The following is a 21081-nucleotide window of genomic DNA, read 5'->3' on the forward strand; positions in this document are numbered from 1 at the left end:
GAGAGGGAGAAGCAGGCTCCCGCTTAGCAGTGAGCACAGTTGTGGGGCTCCATCCCAGGACCCCGGAATCATGACCTGAGCCGAAGGCACACACTTAACTGAGCCACCCAGGTGCCCCTTAATTCTGATTTTAAAACGTACTGAAATATTGCTTTCATTGCTGAGGTTTTTGGTCGAAAAATTTTTGTGCCCAAGTTAAGTGCCTCACTCACCTCACCCTAGTCCTGGTCACCTATCAGAGTGACTGACAGCCTCGTTTTCCCATGCTCAACCAGTAAGAGCATGCTGAGAGTTCTAGAACTAGGCCATTCCATCCCATGTGGGTTCCCTCAGTCAACCTTTGCTTGGATACTAAATCCCCATCTTTTTCACAACTGCACTGCAGTCTGAAGCCCACCCTGATCAATCTTTGCATTTCTTTGATGTCTGTCAGACTTGCAAAATGATAGGAAGACTTCACCTCCTTCGTTCATAGGTGTTTCCCCAGTAAATCTCTTGCACGTTTACTCACATCTTGGCATCTGCTTCTAGAAGACCCAAACTGACACACTTAAGACAAAAAGTGTATTTTAAATTAGAAAACGTGTAATATATATTTAAAATTGTTTTTCAGATTTTTTTTTTTTTTTTTTAGATTTGAGAGAGCGCGCATGCATATGAAAGCAAAGTCGAGGTGGGGCGGGGGGCGGGAGAGATGTCAGAGGGAGAGGGAAAGAATCCCAAGCAGATTCTGTTCGGTGGGGCCCTATCTTAGGACCCTGAGATCATGACCTGAGCTGAAACCAAGAGTCTGATGCTTAACTGATTGAGCCACCCAGGCGCCCCCAATTTTTTGAGATTCTAAGTTGAAAGTGCAAAGCCAGGATATGCAATGTTTCTTGTTTTCAGGGAGAGAGTGAGTGCATAGGGAAAGGGAGAGATAGAATCTTAAGCAGCTCCATGCCCAGCATGGAGCCCAAGGCAGGGCTTGATCTCACAACCCTGAGATCATGACCCTGAGCCGAATCAAGTGTCAGATGCTTAACCAACTGAGCCAACCAGGCACCCCAGGATATACAATGTTTTGAAAACAAAATACATAGCCTTTGGATTTTATATACGAAGTTTTAATTAAGAAGAAGTGAAAATTTATTCAGATCAATTTATTTGAACTCACATCCAAGAAGAAACATTCAACTTCAGGATTAGAAATAAAAATGGTAACAGTCTACTTCTTGGGTAAGGGGAGGATCATACAAGCCCGACTGACAAGAGTACCAACAGCTTTGTGAAGTTAATACTTAAACTCTGTATATATTCAAGTATATATCAAGTTCATACTTGGTTTATACAGAATTGATTTAATCCTAGCAAAGTCAGCATAATTTAAGTAAACCTCCTTGAGTTTTACTTTAAGTCTGAAAGCTTAGATTTGATTATAACCACAGCAAAAGTGATTATCTTCACTTCCTGCAAATGTAATCAACTTTTAAAATAACAGGCAAACATCAATTTTACATAAACCTTATTAGGGGTAGGAGGAAACTGCAATTGTTCATCCAATTCCAGAGTCTAAACTGTAAATCCAAATTGTACAGTTATCTCTGTTGTCAAACCAAGCCAAGAATGTCTAGTACAGACTATAAGAAGTGAATGTGAATTTGCAGGGTCCACTAAGGGGATACTTTCAAAATCTATCACATTATTTTCAAGAAATTACAGAAATTATTTTCAAGTATGCTCTAACGGTCACCTCTTAAATGAGAATTAACCTTCAGGAAGTCAAGCGACAAGTATTATTTATCTACATTTTATATGCTAGGAGATGATGATTTAGGATTAATATATTCAAAATTAAACAAAAAAGACTCTGCTTTTATTTGAAATAGGATTAATGTGCCCCAAATCCCTTTACACTGGGTTATATCCATTAGTCTACACTTCTGCTTAGAAGCCAATCCATTTAAAAAGTCACCTCCACTGTGTCCAATATCTTAATATATTAGAACGGCACAGGCAGACTCTTGTAGCATTGCTCACTTCTACTCAGTCATCAAAAAAAGAAAAGAAAACCGTTGTGCTTTCTGCTCATTCTTTAGAAATAAAAATAAATGTAAAACTGATTACAGTTAAAACCAAAATTGTAAAGATTTTTTTCCAAAATAGAAACAGTAGTTTGCTTGACTTAAAATCTTTTATTCATTTGGGTATTACTTAACACACAGGTTTTTTTTACATTTAAACATTGTTCTCTCTGTGTTGTTTCTAGAAATTATTCAGTCTACTTTCCTGTGAAATTTACTCCACCAAAATCAATATATAACCTATTTGACTCATTATAGCTAAAAGTGACAAAAAAAGTTTTAAAATGAAAACTACGAGTATATTTATAAGAGGTTTCAAGGTTTTTGTTTCATAGGAAGAAACCGCTCTATTACATGGGTCTATAAAATGATCCAAACTTCAGAGAGACAGGAAGCTGATAACTTGATTTGTCTTAATGGCTTTGGCTCATGAATAAATGATAATGGTTTGTGTTTTTCTTATAAAAAGAAATGGAATTTGTATGAGTCCTATTTGCCACATTTACTCTACTTTTTAAAGGATTTCTAATTACTTAGACATTCTTTACATTATTTATAATAAGTCACAACTTTAACAGAAAGCCATTCTTTGACCATTAGCTGAAATTCAGGAAAGAGCACAGTTCAGTTCACCAAATCAATATATCTAACCACAGGCTGACTAAAAGCTTCCTTTAATCTTCTTCCTATTAGGTCTTCCTTTAAATTAAACCATTCTCTCTATGAATTATTTAAGTGAATGGCATGGCTATAGAAAGATCACATAAGATTCTTCACACAAAAATGCTCAAGGAACCTAAAAAAATTCATTCAGAGTATTTCAGGAATTAGAGTATGAATCAAGATGCTATAGCTTAAAAAAAAAAAAAAAGATGCATGGTGGTGGTGGGGGGGGGGTTGTCCTGAAAAGCTTGAGGAATATAAAAGTCAGGTTTATTTCCTGATTAGTGCAGGATGATTCCCAAAGCGCAGTTAAGTGGCTGGTCCAGACCAGCTATTAGCAGTTAAGAAGTTGCCTTTCACTGTCAAGGCTCTTCCCTGAGGTGATGCCTAAATTCTTAATTTAATATTTTATCTTGTTTCTTTTAGCTCCATCCTGTCTCACCAATAAGCTCTACATATTTCCACCACGCTGATGCCTTCTCAACTCTGGAATTTACACTTTTCAAATGCCCACAGAATTAGAGTTACAAAATTTGTATTTAGTTATATTTGTATCTTTCCTCATGTTTCTCTCAAAATGTAGTCACCTGTTATATATTCAATAATTACATATTTTACACTTTTAAAATAAATTTGTGAATACTGGATGCTCTTCCAAATGTGTCCTCACAAAGTCAGAGAAAGGGATTAAACTTTCTAAATTCCAACCCTTTAATGTTTTAAAAATTAATTTATTATTACTCTTTCCTTTTTCCTTCATGGTAAACAATCCCCTTCTCAGTCTTTATACTTCTACTTTCCATATTTCTTTTCACTGCAGCAAATACCAAAGGAAAAATACAAACCATTTCAGAGTAAATGAATTTCTTCCCTGCTCTCATTTATTAGGTCATTTACTTCAAGGATATATATATGGCAGTATTTTGAAAATGTTGACAGCTATTGATACCTTGAAGTTGAAAAAATAAGAAAGCCAGAGAAAATATATCACAAGCGACCAGTTTGAATATATGAAAAGCTACTTATATCTTGATTTTCATATAAACATTAATTTTTACCATTATAAAAGACAACATAATTATACTTCATTTTTTCTTTATAAAATTACTCTTTAACAGAATATGTTAGCTAGTCATCCCTTAGGTTTTTCTGTACTGATAAAAAGTTATTTTTAAAAGAAAAATATTTAAAACAATAATTGTTTCACAGAAACAGAAAGTCTCATTATCAAATTCTGATAAAAAACTATAATCATGGGTAGAGTCTTACTTTACTGTTAATGTTCTTTCACCAAAAAATGGATATTTAGGAAGTGTTTTATTGGTAAATAAGACAAGCTTCTCAGTGATCTACAAAAGTGTCACAATAAAGATGAGGTAGTATGAGACTTTTCTACTTTTGTAAAAGGGAAATATCATCTTTAGAAGAGATATTTATCCCGATATCGGTGTTAATGATATCCTGAGCCTCATTACTCCACAGACAGGTGCCATAATTCGTAGTTACCCTACCTGGAACCAAGACAATCTTGAGATCACTGAGGAAAAAAATGCTAGAAAATGGTAGATTTTCTTGGTTTAATTTTGCTGTAATTGCTAAAAATCTATTTTAAAGCTATTACTGAAAAATGTCATCTTTATGTTTAGAACAGAACGGCAGGAAAGGGAAGTGCTACTTCAACATAAAAGCAATGATACTTAAGAAACACCTGTTCTGACTTGGAAAGTTGAGTCAAATTTCTTTCAATCCAGGTAGAAGCAGCTTCCTACTGGATCTCAATTAGCGTCAAGAAATCAATTACGTGATATTAAAAATGCCAATTTGTACAAAGGGTTAGGCAGCTCACCAGAAGAAACAACTGTCTAGGAAATTATTATGCACTGACTCTTTAAAAAAGTGGAGTTAGATAGGATATCACTCCCTTTATCTTTATTATACTGGGATAATGACATTTCTAAAAATGCTTCCATATTGGGATAGCAAATTTAAAGTATTACTCCTAGTGCTCAGTACTGTTCAGTATGGCATAAGCCATGTAGCTCTCAAAATGTTTTCCCTTTTTTGAAACCACAGTAAAGACATGTTAATTCTGAAGACAGGAATAATTATTTGAAACCTGAAAATCAAAACCAACATTAAGCTTCAGAAAACTGAGCTCCATGTTCACTTCTTGAATCTTTAGTGAAGCTCACTTTAAAATAATGAAGACCACTTAGGTCTTCTTGGTTACTGATAGAAATTTCTGGCTGTTTATAAAACTGTGGCATCTCCCCAAAATAACAGGCTCAGAGTTTCTATATGAAAAGGCTAATCAGAAGGAACAGTTCATAAGTAAATACAGAAAAACCCCACAGTTGCTTTAGTATGTTAGTAACTACTACTTACTAATAGTGTTATCATTATTTTTAAAGCTTCCAGTGAGAAAGGAATAATATTTGTTCTGAAGATAGCAACTCATCTAGGTTGAGTGAAAGACCTATTCAAAAATAAATGACCACACTACAGTGTAAAAAATAATTTCACCTCCAAAAAGTCATGTTCTCATTTGATTCTTCCTGATCAGATTAATCAAATTTAGTAATACTGCTTTATAGTTAGTATTTAAAATGAAAACACTTCAAGTTTAATTTCAAACCATTTTGTTACCTTTAACATCGCTATTATTTATTAAGTTACAAAACTCAATTACATTGGTATGGATTGTGAATTACAACACACTCAGCTTTACTAAAGAATTTTAAAACAACTCTGAAAAGGGAGATGAGGAAACTATATTTTATGTATAGGAATGCCAATGGCATAGGTTAACAAGGGAGTTCACATGTAGGAAAGGATATAAGATTATTTTTAAAGAAAATATGAAATGTAGATTATTTAACTGTGTTTGCAATGCCTACCAAATTTCAAATATCCCTGGATCATAAACAAATTACAATTAAGAAAAAAAAGTAAGTATACAATCTATTCAGTAAAAACAAGAACCAAACACCTGGTCAAAAATATTCATTAACCCCTAGTGTGTAACTTTAAACAATTAGTGTATCATAAGAAAAATAAACTGATCTGGAAGTAAAATTTAGGGCAGAGATTTATTTTGGATTCCAACTGCCCTTGTAGAAAAATTCAAAGTGACATAAGAAAAATAAAATATTAAATGAAAATATGTATATAATCATTCCCATATTCCTACACTTTTCCTAGCATTGTTCTGGTGCATCAATCCTGAGTACTCTAACTTTTGATTTATAGTGATATTCCTTCAGATATAATTTCATAGAAGAAGGAATAGGAAGGGCATCAATGCCATCATAAGTTGTACAGTTACAAATAACTGTTCTGCATATATGCTGCAAGGAAAAGGGGAAAGTCCGAATTAAAGGAGTGGATAAAAGTGGTTCGAAGAACATACAGGCACTCGGGTCCTTATAATGTTCTAGGAGCCCAGTAATGTCGGGAGAATGGAAGACACAAGGATCATGTGCATCAAAGCTAAAGTTGTGATTCCACTGTTCAATTCTAGCATGAAGAGAACGACTATAGCGTCTAAAGCTAACTGAGAATAAATAGTCTTCCTGTGCTGAGTCTCGAAGTAAAAAGGTACCCTCTGGTTTTCCCTCTAGTAGAGCTTCAGCTGCATATTTATCCATAACTCCCCAGTAACATGGATTGTTATTGATCTGAAGAAGGTCCGGTACAAGACAGTGGACATAATCAATCTGGGTATGGTACTTAGGAGGTGTTTCCAACTGCAGGATTTCTTCATCCATTTCCCATTTGGGTTTGTTTCTTTTCCTGGAACTTGTGCAAAGTGTTATAACTTCATCATCCGAATCCATATCACTATCTTCTATACTGTCATTTGAACCCAGGTTCATCACAGAGCCAGTCACAGGACCACCTCTACATGAAGCACTGTTGGTGGTTATGACACAGGGCTGAACACTGGTATGTGAGAAGCAGTTTACCTCTTCCACGTTCCTTCTTGGCTTTAGCTGACCATCCCTCAATTCACTCTGACACAAGTCTGTGCTTACCCATTCACTGGATTTGGGATTTATAGGAGCAGTGTGTCGTTTAATAAAATGCCACCTAAAGGCTAAATCTGATCGAGGTGGGAAAGGACACGTATCTAACATGAGTTCACTGATATGAATTTTCCTTTTAGACGGGAGCCCCGAAGAGTGCCGACCACTACAGTTCTTTATTGGAAAACACTGCCCCACAGCATCTTGCAGTTTCTGTTTAAGAGATCGGCCTAAAAACCTGTGCCCACAGGAATGATCTAAATCCAACTCGATGGATGAACAGCTGTGCTTCCTTTCTTGGCTCCTTAAAGGAACTTCAGTTTTCTCTACAGCATTCACCGTTTCAGCATCTGAACAACTTTCACTCTTTTTTGACCAAGATAATTTCTTTCCACTCCACACATAACCGTCCTTTCTGTCAGCACTTCTACTTCGACTAGTTTTGGGCCTTACATCTATATTTTTGCTATTACTTTCATTATTTTCTGCCATTTTAACAAATTATCCACAAATTCCAGTGTTATAAATACTGCTTTTTCAGTTTTTCCAGCAGGAAGTTTCTTCTGGGCACTCTCTGGATGTACCTAAAGGGAAACAAAACAAAACAAAACAAAACAAATAGGAGTCACTTGTCATTTTTTTTTTTTTTTTTTTTTTTAGAGAGAGAGCGAGAAAGAGTGCACGAGCAGGGGAGGGGGAGAAGGAAAGAGAGAATCCCAAGCACGCTCCATGCTCAGCGCAAGCTAGTGTGCAGGGGTGGGGTGGGGGCGAGGGGCAGAGAATTTCAAGCAGACTCGCCGATGAGCACTGAGCCCAACATAGGGCTTGATCTCATGACCCCGAGATCATGACCTGAGCTGACACCAAGAATCGGACACTTAACGAACTGAGCTACCCAGGCATCCAACTGTTATTCATTTTGTATACTGTAGTTTCCATACTAAGCCAAAATCAGACATAAGATGAAAAAGCATAACTAGTACATTAACAAGATAAGAGTACTGGATATGTTGGAAGGCAGCTCCAAGATATTTTGTTTTCACTTAAATGATCTGTTTTACCATATACTAATAATTTCATAGTGCCCGGGAGTTAAGAATCTGTGTTCCTTTCCCACAGCTAATTTTCAATGTAGATTAGAAAAAGTGAGGTCGCCTCCCTTAGTCCAACTGAATGCTCAAAATGTGAACAGTTTCTAGTCTTGAATATATCTTATGCCAATCTCTCCTCCCCTTATTTTTATTTCACAGCAGACTAATCAGTGAATTGTTTGTAAGAGACAGTGAGAAATATATGACTTGGTGTTTGAGAACCACTACCCTGTAGTTCCCTCACTTCCCACTCCTTGCTTTGTTTCATACTGATTGAAAAGATGAACTTCAGTTGTAAAGGCTGTTAAAAATTAAATACTCACCATCGAACAATAGGAATGCCATACAAGTACTCCCAATGCAGTTTCGTCAGCTCATATCAGTAATTGGTCAACTTCACTATCAGTCTAGGCAGTTGTTAGGAAATATGGAATCGGATAAAAATTTGTTATTTTACACATATACCCTGGTATTTTTCTTGGTAATTTTGAGAAACAAACAGATAAATTTCTATAGGGCAATGACTTTCCTATAAAACTGGCTAGATATACTAGAATTTACAATGTGAAATACTGAGTTTTATTATGACTAATAGTAATGATTGGTGATAGAGGGGATTAATTTAACTATTCTTAGGTGGAATAAGAGTTACGCCCAGAATTGGGGGTAAGGATTCTATAATCTCAATATTTTGCAAATGAAATTTGAATGTGGAGAAAATCAGTCTCACTCAGCATACTGATTACAATTAAGTTTCTGATTATGTCAGAGGAACATTATAATCCCAACAGTCAAGTAAATGTTTAGAGCCACTTGAATGCATTTTCAAAGCAATAGGATTTGAAATAAGCATCTGTAGTAGCAAATATGATTGGCAAGTACTTAAGTGTGAACTAATGAATCAGACTTACCAAATAAAATATTCCACTTCTGAACACTGAATAGCACCTGGCGATTATACACATTATTTTGATTTAGTGAGCTCACTAGTATACACTCATTTAAAATCCATAGGGAAAATATTTTAAAATCTATTTTGGAAGATACATCCTCACTTATTATACCAAAATCATATTCAACATTATGTTTTGGCTGTTGTTGACTAAGTTCCACTGAGCAAAAATAAACAAGAAGCAACAAAGAAGGCTGAAGAATATGAAGTCATTGATTAGAAGAGATGCTTGATATTAAGAGCTTACACTTGAACATATTTTTCAAGATAAAAAGTAATAAGGGAGCCCCAAGCAGATCTTTTTTGTTAATACTACATAGTTTCTACTTTTTCAATTCAGTTGTGAAAAAAACGTAAGATTTGAAATGCCTGGTGATTTACAAAAAGGTATCAAAATAGCAGTTAATTAAACTCTATGACCAACTTTACTCCACTGGATATAAGCTCCCTCATCTTGCCTATTACCTCTACATTGTACTATTTCTTCCTTCACTTCTATTATCAAAGATAAGCTCCTTATCTCTGTTCTTGATGGCATTCCCACCTTTACCAGGGACTACTTCAGTTATTCTCCCTCAAGTTCTGCCATCAATAACAATCAAATCTCCTAAAAAATCCTTTAGAGATTCTAATGCTTCCTTTAGCTATGACACCTGTGCTTTCCATTACTAATTTCTTAGTATTATAACTTCATTTCCCCTCAAAATGAGAATAACCTTTTGTTTTCTTCTGATTATAAAACAAATAATTGTTTGGTTTGAAATGGCCAAGTGAAAATCTTTTTGCTCTATCCTCTCAGAAGTCGACCCTACCTTCAACAAGACTAGCAAATGTCTATAACCTGAATCACAAAATATGAGGACAGAATATGAAGGGAGGAGCAGTAAATAACTCAGCAGCAGACAGGTGGGTAACACTAGGCACACAGACAACATGGATGAGAAGCAAACCAACAGAGTAGGCAAAGTCCAGGACCCAGAGGCATCAGATGATACAGAAAGTGTAGGTGGAGAACAGGATGGAAAATGGAGAGGCAGGGTGAAAACATGCATAAATACAACTGGATCTCTCCAGGTTTTACTCCTACACTTAGAGGAGATGGGATATTTATCATTTGGAGAAACTGAACTAGAGGGGCTCAGGACTTTGGATATCAGACATAGAGGGTAGAGGGGAGATTTGGGACTAAAATCAGAATGAAAGTTCCTACTTCCTTCTTCCACCCAACTCCCAAAACTCCAGCAGCCAGACTTACACCTCCTATTAGGGGATTAAAAGATACTTTGCTGAAGAACTAGAATGGCCAAAGAGAAAAGGTTTCTAGAAGCTGACAGCTGGGACTCTGCCAATAAAAAGCTGGGGCAGGGGGAGGTGCCTGGGTGCCTCAGTTGGTTGAGTGATCCAACAGTGGACTCTCGATTGCAGCTCGGGTCATGATCTCAGGGTTGCGAGACCAAGCTCCTTACCAGACTCCATGCTCAGTGGGAAGTTGGCTGGAGAGTCTCTCTCTGCCTCTGCCCCTCCCCTGTGTGTGCACTCTCTCTCTCTAAAAATAAATAAATGAATCAAAAAAAAACCACAACCGAACAAACAAACCTGGAAGGCCACCCAAGCATGCAAAAAAGCTTGCCAGTCCACAAGCCCCACCTACTCACACACAGCTGTCAGGCAGCATTGTTGTGCTTCATTCACTCCAGAATATGAATGAATAGTCACAGATCATCAGACTTTTGAGGAAAGCCTCTAACATAAACAACAACAGAGGCTAAAACAAAAAACTGGGAGAAAACCACAAAAAGAACAGAAAATAAAATTGGTTTCTTCCAGGTTAAGAGAAGATATTACACCTATGAATGAGTAAGAGGAGTTTGGGACAATCAGAGAGTAAGAAAGTTTTGTAAATTAAAAATATGATTACAGAAATAAAATATTCAATAGGAAAGTTGAAGAATAAATTGAGTAAATAACAGGAAATAGGAAAAAATTGGTTAACTAGAAAAGGTAAGAAAACTAGAGGATCAATATAGACATTTCACAGAAAATAACAACAAAATGAAGGCGGGAAATTACAAAAGAAACTATATTAGAAAATTTCCCAGAACCAAACATGAGCCTCCATACTGAAAGAGTCCACTGAGTACCCAGCACAATGGGGGAAAAATACACACTATGCTACGTTATTCTAACATTTTAGAACCCTAGAAATAAAGAGGAGATACTAAAGTTAAGAGGGTAGATATTGTGTTAAGTATTCTTACCACAGTTAAATAAATAAATAAGTCCAAGCCAAAAAATATATAAAAATTAAAAAACAGTCTTCCTGAGGGAAAAAAGTCACAAAGGACTGTAAATAAACGGCATCTGGTTTTTCAACAGTAACAATGGAAGCTAGAGGCTAGTTTTGGAAGCTAGAGGCTAGTTTCCAACTTTGAAGAGATAGCCAGCCAAATTATCAACGAAATATGAGAATAAAATAAAGAAATTTTCAGACATGCAAAGCATCAACAATTTTACCTCATACTGTAAGACACAATCTTCTAAAATTAGAGTCTATACCCACAACAAAAAACATAACCCAGGAAATTAGATTCTTTTTTGTTTTTTGTTTTGTTGTTTTATTTTTAAGATTTTATTTATTTATATGACAGAGAGAGAGAGAGAGCACAAGCAGGGGGAGAGGCAGAGGGAGAAGCAGGCTCCCCACTGAGCAGGGAGGCCAACACGGGGCTCAACCCCAGGACCCGACCTGAGCTGAAGGCAGTCGCTCAACCAATTGAGCCACCCAGGCACTCCGGGAAATAAGATATTTAACACAGGAGAGAGAAAATGTGAATTCTTAGGATGATGAAGAAGGAAAGTCTCTAGACAATAGGGTATCCAGAGCAACTAGTCCATATAACCACAAAAGGCCACAGGCTCCAAGGTGGAAAATCTCGAGAGGAAAAAACAAAAAAAAGAATTGACTTCTGGAAAATTCAACTAAGAAGAATGCAAACAGAGGAAGAATTAGGTAATTATTTATTACACAAAAATTCAAGAGTTATACAAAAAGAAAACAGAGTTGTAAAACAGCTGGCTCAGCAATGAAAATATCATTTACATATTCATCAAAACTGTGATATAAATACAATAAGAAAACAGAAAGAAAGGAAGGAGACTAAAAGAGAGTTAAATCCTCATCTATCATAAAAGGAAGTCAGGTGATGTCTGGTAACTGATGAATCAAGAAAGAAGTACTAGCATATGATTTAGAAATATAAAGGTAAATATATTTGAAAATATAACTAACAGTTAAAAGATTGAAAGCAGATGCCTTTGGAATGGGTAGGACTGTAGCACTTATCTTATCTAAGCTTTCAACTTAATTTTTAACCTGGGTGCATGTATCATTTTGATGAACATAAATAACAGTAATTCATACTCATCATGATTAATTCAAACTAAGCTTAAAGTTATGAAAAAAACCCAAAAACTGTCCATAATCCTACCATTCAGCAGTAACCATTTTAACATATTCAATAGCTCTATACATGTATATGACAAGCAGCATTTCTACAGAACAGGAATGGCAGCCACTAGTAGAAAGGTTTGAGTCCGGTTTATTTTATACTAGCCATATGATTTGAAACCTCAGTGTTTTCATTTATAAAATAGAGATATTAATGCTATCTATTTCATTCAGCTGTTGGGGATTAAATGAAATCACGTATGTAAAGCACTCAGCTCAGATCCTAAATGTACTAAGTAATCGATAAATGTTCCTTTAAAAAAAAACAGATATTAGATATATTGTTTTATTAAAGCACATAAGCCAGTTTAATAGAAATAGTCATGGGGCATTTGGGCGATACAGTCATTGGAGTGTCCAACTCTGGTTTTCCACTCAGGTCCTGATCCCAGCCCCATGTCCAGCTCCATGCTCAGCACGATGCCTGCTTGAGATTCTCTCTCCCTCTCCCTGCCCCTCCCACTTGTTCTCTCTCTCCCTCTCTCTCTCTCAAATAAATAAATAAATCTTAAAAAAAAAAAGAAATAGTTTATAATGACATCACAGAATACTTCCATCTCTAGTCCAATTCTAACTATAAAGTTTATGAGCAAATATAATTTTCAGGAGGATAACATGTTTCAGTGAAAAAAGATCAATATGCCAGATATAGCTGGAACTCAAGAAACCATGCAGCTAGATAACAATTTGACATTTTCCCCCAGAGAACTAATTTCCAGCCTTATTTTATATAAGCTAACATGCCAACATAACGGATTTACCTTGGCAAGGCTTATCAACTTGTATATAATAGGTACTAATCAGTTAAGTATCTTTGGATTTTCGGTTAGCTGCTCTTATATGTGCTAATGTTGTAGGTGTCCATAAAATAAAGTGACATACCATAGCCCTAAATGAATGTTTCATACATTTACTTGTACTTAAAGGGTTAATGCACAGAAAATCTTGACTTAGTTTTGTATGTATCTCAGAATTATAGCCTTCAATAAATTTCACATAGCTATTCTTTTGCTAGAAAACTGTGTTCATGCTTCAGAAGTCCCTCCCACTTTTATAAATTATGGCAAAAAATTGATTTGGTAAAACATACCATATCAATACACGATCCAAAATGTCATTTAATGTTGTAGACTTCAAAGTAGTAAGAAAATTTAACTTCTATTTATATTTGTATAAACATTAGAAAAATTAAAATTCATTAATATTGAATATATGGTTGGCAATGTTCCCATCACTCATTGTCAAATAGTCACTTGTTGGATGGTGTCCTGTTCCTAAAGGAAGAGTGGGAGTTCCAAAAAGCTGAGGATATGATGGCAGTCCTCTCCATTTCTTTGTTTACCTTTAGTGGACTGCACCTGCTTCCATGTTGCTAGAATAGATTTGTAGATTGTATTACCTTAAATAATAGAATCTTCACAATACTTTGTAAATAGACACAATCATAGACATTTTATAACATATTAGGTTTGCCAGTTACCTCAGAGCAAAGTACTGAAATTGTTGAAATTTAAGGTGTTCTAAAATTGATGATCTTTACTGGGATAAGTGGCTCTCAGAAGCTATTTAGCAGATATATTAAAAAAGAAAGGCAAAACAAAACATTTAATTGGTCATTTCATGGTATAGGTAATATCTTAATTACTAAGAAAGTAACCGCTTAAAAAATTTTGCGCTACAGAGAGATCTTTTTAGAAAAAGATATTCAGAATTTCCTTCACTATTACATGATTTCTTTACAAAAATGATAAAAATGTATCATATGTATAAACTCACATCTTTATACTTAAATACATGGAAAAATAATTTTCTAATCTCTTCCACAAGTTTCATCAAATCTTAAAATTCCTTTTTTTTTTTCTTTTTGAGAGAGAAAGTGCACGCAAGGGGTGGGGAACATAGCAGAGGAAGAGGGAGAATCTTAAGCAGGTTCCACGCCATGTGGAGTTCGATGTGGGGCTCAATCTACTGACCCTGAGATCATGATCTGAGATGAAATACAGAGTCAGATGCTTAAGCTTAACCGACTGAGCCACCCAGGTGCCCCAAACCTTAAAATTTCTTAAAAATAAAAAAATTCAGGGGCGCCTGGGTGGCATAGCGGTTAAGCGTCTGCCTTCGGCTCAGGGCGTGATCCCGGCGTTCCGGGATCGAGCCCCACATCAGGCTCCTCTGCTATGAGCCTGCTTCTTCCTCTCCCACTCCCCCTGCTTGTGTTCCCTCTCTCGCTGGCTGTCTCTGTCTCTGTCAAATAAATAAATAAAATCTTTAAAAAAAAATAAAAAATAAAAAATAAAAAAATTCAATCACACTGTTCTCAATAAAAGTAATTTTTAGTGAGAATAAAATTATTTTATTGTTCTATTTTTAAAGACTAAAGATGAATTTCAGAAAAGTGCTTTGGTGTCTTGCCTACAGTGGTAAAATCTAAATGTAAAAAAAAAAGTGTTGGGTTCTGAATCTTAATGAATCCTTTCAAATAGCCTATCATTAGTTCTTGGAATTTTACAAACTTTGTATAAATGAGGCAGAAGAGACACAAAGTGATAAAAGGTGGCTTTCCTACCATTTTTTTATGTATCATAGAAATCAAAGATGATACTTTATTTTTTTAAAAAAGATTTTATTTATTTATTTGACAGAGGGAGAGACAGCAAGAAAGGGAACACAAGCAGGGCAGTAGTAGAGGGAGAAGCCGGCTCCCAAAGATGATACTTTTAAAGGTGCTGACAAATCAAAGATCTTTGCTGGTAATTGCAAAGTTTTTTGTTTGTTCGGTTTTTTTTTTTTTAAGAGGGTGAAAAAGTCACTTGGGAGAAGATTGCTTTGGCTCTTGATTCAATAATTAATTTTTTATGAAGGCAGCTAAATTATATTGCTCTGGGGAGTACACAGTTATGTCTTTTAAAAAATTATTTCTTAATGAGCAAGAGGGAAATATCTAAAAAGCAAATTTATATAAAAGCCATTTTCAGGAAAGCAAGTTCCCAATTCCCAGTAGTCATTTGATCCCAGATTCTACTGCAAGGACAGTAAACCTAGAATGAATATCCAACATGGTCATTCTACTAACAAAGATTAAAATAACATTTAATTAGTTCTACTGAATAAGGCCAGGTAGGTGATTTTAATTCAAGACTTCTACAGAAAATTGTTAAAAAGCCAATAATTAGGATGCCTGGCTGGCTGGCTCAGTGGGTATAGTATGCGACTCTCAATCTCAGGGTGGTGAGTTCAAGCCCCATGTTGGGCATGGAGTCTACTTAAAAAAAAAAAAAAAGCCAATAATTAAAGGATTAAACTTCATCTATCTGAAAAATTCATTGTATTCTCTATGACACTGGATATCAGAGCATTAATGTATATATTAATTATTCATCAAACAACTACTTTATCTACAATGCTGATGCATATCTAAGACCAGAATTCATGTAAATACTAAATTAAAATAAATTTGATCCTAAAATAATTATTTATTACACTACATAAAGAACTCAGTAACAGGGGCGCCTGGGTGGCTCAGTCGTTAAGCGTCTGCCTTTGGCTCAGGGCGTGATCCCAGGGACCTGGGATGGAGCCCCACATCGGGCTCCCCCTCAGCGGGAAGCCTGCTTCTTCCTCTCCCACTCCCCCCTGCTTGTGTTCCCTCTCTCACTGGCTGTCTCTTTCTCTGTCAAATAAACAAATAAAAATCTTTAAAAAAAAAAAAAAAGAACTTAGTAACAAATTATTGCTCTGGTAGTATTTCAGCTCTGGGAATTTCCTGACCAAATCCGCAACTCCTAAGTTTACCTGCTATTATGTGTCCCAAAAGTCCCCGAAAGCATTCTGACCATAGTCTGTGATATTTGAATTGGATTCTGTGGGTCATAGGCCTTAACATTTGATCATAGTTTGATACTTGAGGAGGAGTCTGTGGAGACATTTAGGGCCCACAAACGGAATATGCTGGATAGTAGATGACAGATGAATTCCTTGAAATGTTAAAGAAAAATACAAAAACCGGGTTTGTTCATATGAAAAAAAATCTCTGAACTAATAAAATGTTTTGGTTTTTTTTCATTACAAGAGCAATACAGGTTCATTTTCCAGTAAATATTTTAGTGTCTGCCATTTTCAAGCTACCAAGTCAGCTCATGGGACTTAATTGGATTAATAAACAAAACAAACAAAAGGAATTACTGATTAGTACCACTACACCCTCCTTCTCCCCACACTCTCCACTTCTTTCCCAATTATAGTTTGCTTATGCCAGTGTCCCCCAGTCTGTACTTTGGTGGACACTAGTTCTAAAAGATGTTAATCCACATTCTGGAGAGATAGGGGTTTCCTTGTTAAACAAGTTTAGGAATGGCTTCCCCTCTGAAATATTACAATGCATATTTAGCAAAAGGTTCTGAGAGGTCCTTCAGTTAAGAAGCCTGATTAAGCCATAGTTTCCTGTACTTAGCTCACACAAATCCTTCTGGAGCAAATTTTAGGGGAAATATTAACTTGGGCTAATATTTAAATATTCAGCATGCCAAAGAGAAATGTCCCGGAACCTGTCACTGAAGAAGGTTAATCTAGAGTGAAGAAAGAACAGAAAACTAAGAGCTGGCAGTACGTGGACTGTTAAAAGTGGAAGGACCTTAAAAGAATCTGAGAAACCAGAATATTTAAGATATATGATTGCAACTCCTTAGTGAATAAACTGAATTAAACAGATGTATAAAATAAAGGCAGTCAATGTAGACATTTTGGCCTATTCCCTTGCAGTCTTTTTTCCTGTAAGAGTAATTTAGTCTGAAGAGAAAATTTCAATGCTTTAAACATCTATAAAAAATAAACAATTTAGTTTTTCACTATGTTATATTTAAAAATGAAGCATGGTGCAGATGAAACAGCATGAAGGGCTAAATCATCAAACATGGGCTAAAATTCAGACTTTGTCACATACTAATTATATCACCTGATTTTAAAATCTCATTTAGCTTCAGTTTTCACATTGTAAAATCTGGATAATGCCAGCTGGATAATTTTACTGCCAGGATTAAGATGTATGAAAATAGCATACATTGAGATTAATGAAAATGCATATTAGCTAGCTTCTAGTAGTACTCCGAACTTTTCACGTAGAAATTAATTCCTAAAAATGAGAGGTGGGAAAGTGGCAAAATTAAAAAAAAGAAGGAACAAGAGGAAACAAAGGCCACATGTAAGGCTTGAAAATCTGAGGCTGAGGAGGCTTCAGCATTTCTGAAATACCATAAAGCACTTTATATTACTCCTGATATTAAACACAGTTTTTTTAAAAAGTTAAAAAATTTAAAATTCTTTAAAAATGTTATGGGTGTAAATAACTAAACCTTTAACAATTAAAAAATGTAATTTCTTGCAATCTAACAGTAAATATATAGATTTCAACAGAAAGAATAGGCAAAGTTTTTTTTTTAACTGATTATAAATCATTCTTTCCATTGCTTTATAATAATATATATCCTTATATTTAAGCTTGGGTGACAAGTTTTACCAATACAAGCTTTAACAAACTAGTATAAGGTGACTCTAGACTTAAATAAAATGCTTTTATGTCCTGATGTGTTTTACTAAATTCTAAGTTTCATGGCAACAGTTAAGATATGGAGTGGCAGTGTGGTAGACTACCTTGAATCAGAAGGTAAAAAACCTGCGTTCTATTTCTCGTTTTGACATTTGGTAGTAGTGTGACTTTGGACAAACTATAACCTCTCTGAGTCCTGGTTTCTTCATCAATAAAAGAGTGATTATATCCGTCTTGCTGTGTAAGGATCCACTATCCATGTAAAAACACAAATACTGTGGCTGTGTTTAGCCACAAGAACTGGAAAGCTGGTAATAGAATTTTTACTGTATTGCCTTTTATACCTTAGGAAGTTTATACCTATGCAAGTATTATTTACTCCAAAAATAAATTAAATAGGCTGGTAAGTTTCAGGACATCTTTAGAGATATACAAATCTTCAGATTTCTAAATTGCCTTCGATATTATTTTCTTTAATACTATGTTCTCCTCAGTTATTTCTTATTTTAATTTTTTAGAGAGAGAGAGAACACACATGCGTGAGAGAGACGGGGGTGGGGAGATCAGAGGGAGACAGAGACTCATAAACAGGCTCCATGCCTAGTGTGGAGCCCACCTGGGGCTCAATCTCACGACCCCCCCTGAGATCATGACCTGAGACGAAATCAAGAGTCAGACGCTTAACCAACTGAGCCACACAGATGTCCCTCTCCCAGGAGGACACTGGGTGGCTCTCTTCCAGCCTTATCTTTCACATAATTAGTGATTTTTACATCAAGTACATATTTTGTTGAAAAGGCATTTTTAAAACTCCTTTCATAAGGCAATACTGATATGTGTCTTAGATAAACTGAGTCTCTAAGAGTATGTGATGTAGATAATACTCACCACCATCAGCAGAATGGTAAGATATTTATGTTTTCTCACCCTATTGCCCTTGAGAACACTGTGAGCGTAAGGGTACTATAAATGGTCACAACAGAGGAAAACTAACGAATCTTCATAGCACTTTAAACTGTGACCTTGGTGTCATTTTCAGTGAGTTCATTCAGCTACCCACTCCTATGTGACATGCACTGTTAATGATAAATAAATCCGTCTGGAAAATTTTGATAGCCAGATCAATGACAGCTACAATGGATTTTTTTTTAAGGCTACGTTATCCTAAATAACCACACAATTTTGCTAACATTTAAGTTACATGCATTTCATTACCACACTATCTTGTACATGTTGTTTTAATGTCTGTTTCCATCAAGACCATGAACTCATTGACATTAAAATTTGTCGTCCTTTGACTGAAAGAGAAATGTAATACTAGCAAAAGTAAGAATATATCTTTTAATACTTGAAAAATTTTAGAGGATAATGTTTTAAACAAAAACCAAGTCTATTTTAAATAAAAGCACTAAGTACCCACCCAAAGTACCCAGTTAATAACACCAGACATTAGTAACAATTAGTGTTATACATCCATGAGTATCTCCTGTACACTATAACTAACAATCAATGGAAGCAGGTATCTCCATTTTAGAAATAAGGAATCTGACATTCAGAAAAGTAAAGCATATTCAAGGTCATACAATGAGTAACTGTCAGAGCAAAAATTAAAACCTGGGGCTGTTCAACTCTAAGGCCTAAGCTCTTTCCATACATGTGAAATTTGTAAAGGAAATTTTTCTTTAACCTATGGATCAAATGGCTGGATTGCTAAGGCAGAGTGAAGGGAGAGAAATATATACACCATTCATAGTTTTAAAGTCACATAGTGTTATAGATGTCATAGTTAGGGCATTTTATACCTGTAACTCTTGTTCCAATTTACAGATTCTTCTTATACTGAGCTCTGAATAGTACTACCTTGAAATTTCATCAAGATATATGCAATATAGAGATGAATATTAACAGAGTTCATCTTCAATTCCATAGTCTATCCAGTGATATTGACTTGGATAAAAAAATTACAAATTAGTTTATCTAAAAATTAATGAATGATCTCCAAATAAAATTAAGTCACTCAGAATCATCTCAGGTATCTTTTGCTGTTGTGGGAAATCCACTAAAGTTTCGCTATTTTTCCACAAATTCCAAGTTCATTTTCAGCCAATCATTCTTCCTCTTCATTAATATACCACTTAAGTATCTAGGAAGCCTATTTGGAACCCTAGCACTCAAAACAACCTTCACAGAATGCCAAGACAGTAAGAACAATAGCACCATTTGTGTAACTGTGCAACTTTTCACAATGGAACTAGACTGAAAAACAATGGGAAATGTATACACCAGAAAAATGTCTCACTTAGGTCATAAACTAGTGTCTGATGCAGACTGGAAGGTGGGTACCACAAAAATACGTAACTGTGAAGGTATTCATCAGAGCGGTCTACCAACACATGGGAGAACATGGGGACACAAAGCATGAATTTGATGGCCAAGACCTTCGTTCAGATTTTAAGGAGCGAACGAAGTATTCAACAATATACTTTAGTTCGAGCTCTTCCTTTAGCTCTAAATATGCAGTTCAGTGAATTTTAGGTGGGTTTTGAACGGGGAAACCCAAGTTACTTTCTTCTTAAGGGATATATGTAGAGTCCTCCCCATATAAGCCTTAATGTGCAGGCCATACTTCTAGGAATTGAGAACTGAGATTAAAGTCTTCCCTCCTTTGTCTCTATAGAAACGACAAGGTGAGGGCACGGAAGATGCCAAGATTAGAGGTCTGAGAAGGGTCTCGCTTCCCTCGAGAGAAGATGCTCAAAGACTTCATTCTCTAACCGGGCCCCAAGGAGGAGCTGGACACGTTCAAGGACTCGGATATGGCTGCATGTTACGAGAGCCTGGAAGGTGATAGCAGACCCCAATCAGCAAGGCCAGGCAGCAACCACCCTTCCCCCACTCACCTCTCAGAGCGCAGCTTAACTGGGGCTGTCCGAGTAACTGCCGCCATCACCATCGCCATCACTCTGAGCGCTCGCTAAGTGGAGAAGGGAGGCCCAGCCACTCCTGCACCTCATGTAGGTCCTAAAAGGCGGAAGCCTTTCTGCAAGCCCCCAACCGTCGGCGCTGAGTTCCTGTCTCACACGTTGCGGTCACCGCCTCCACCTGATCCCAAGGCGCTGCCATCACTTCCGCGTTCGGCACCCTCCCTTTCTTCCTCACTCCCCCAGCAACCGGCTTTTTCCTTTGCAGGCGGCGCGCAGCTGACGCCACCACCCGGCGACTTCGGTCCGGCAAGGC

At 36.1% G+C, this 21081-nt stretch overlaps 1 protein-coding gene across 2 annotated transcripts; it reads right to left on the bottom strand.

Moving 5' to 3' along the window:
- Nucleotides 1-5373: 5373 nt before the first annotated feature.
- SOCS4 (suppressor of cytokine signaling 4) lies at nucleotides 5374-21025 on the bottom strand. 2 transcript variants are annotated; one of them, XM_045810594.2, is made up of 3 exons: nucleotides 20745-21025; nucleotides 8166-8249; nucleotides 5374-7335 (listed from the first exon to the last, which is right to left on the bottom strand). In XM_045810594.2, the coding sequence occupies exon 3, from the start codon at nucleotides 7241-7243 to the stop codon at nucleotides 5924-5926; it is 1320 nt and encodes a 439-aa protein (XP_045666550.1). In that variant the 5' UTR covers nucleotides 7244-7335; nucleotides 8166-8249; nucleotides 20745-21025; the 3' UTR covers nucleotides 5374-5923. The 2 variants fall into 2 exon arrangements, with proteins under 2 accessions (XP_045666550.1, XP_045666549.1); XM_045810593.2 differs by lacking the exon at nucleotides 8166-8249 and having other exon boundaries at nucleotides 20745-21024.
- Between the last annotated feature and the right edge of the window lie 56 nt (nucleotides 21026-21081).

Source organism: Ursus americanus, chromosome 26, assembly GCF_024610735.1.
Source record: "Ursus americanus isolate L20-20 chromosome 26, mUrsAme1.1.p, whole genome shotgun sequence".
Lineage (NCBI taxonomy): Eukaryota > Metazoa > Chordata > Mammalia > Carnivora > Ursidae > Ursus > Ursus americanus.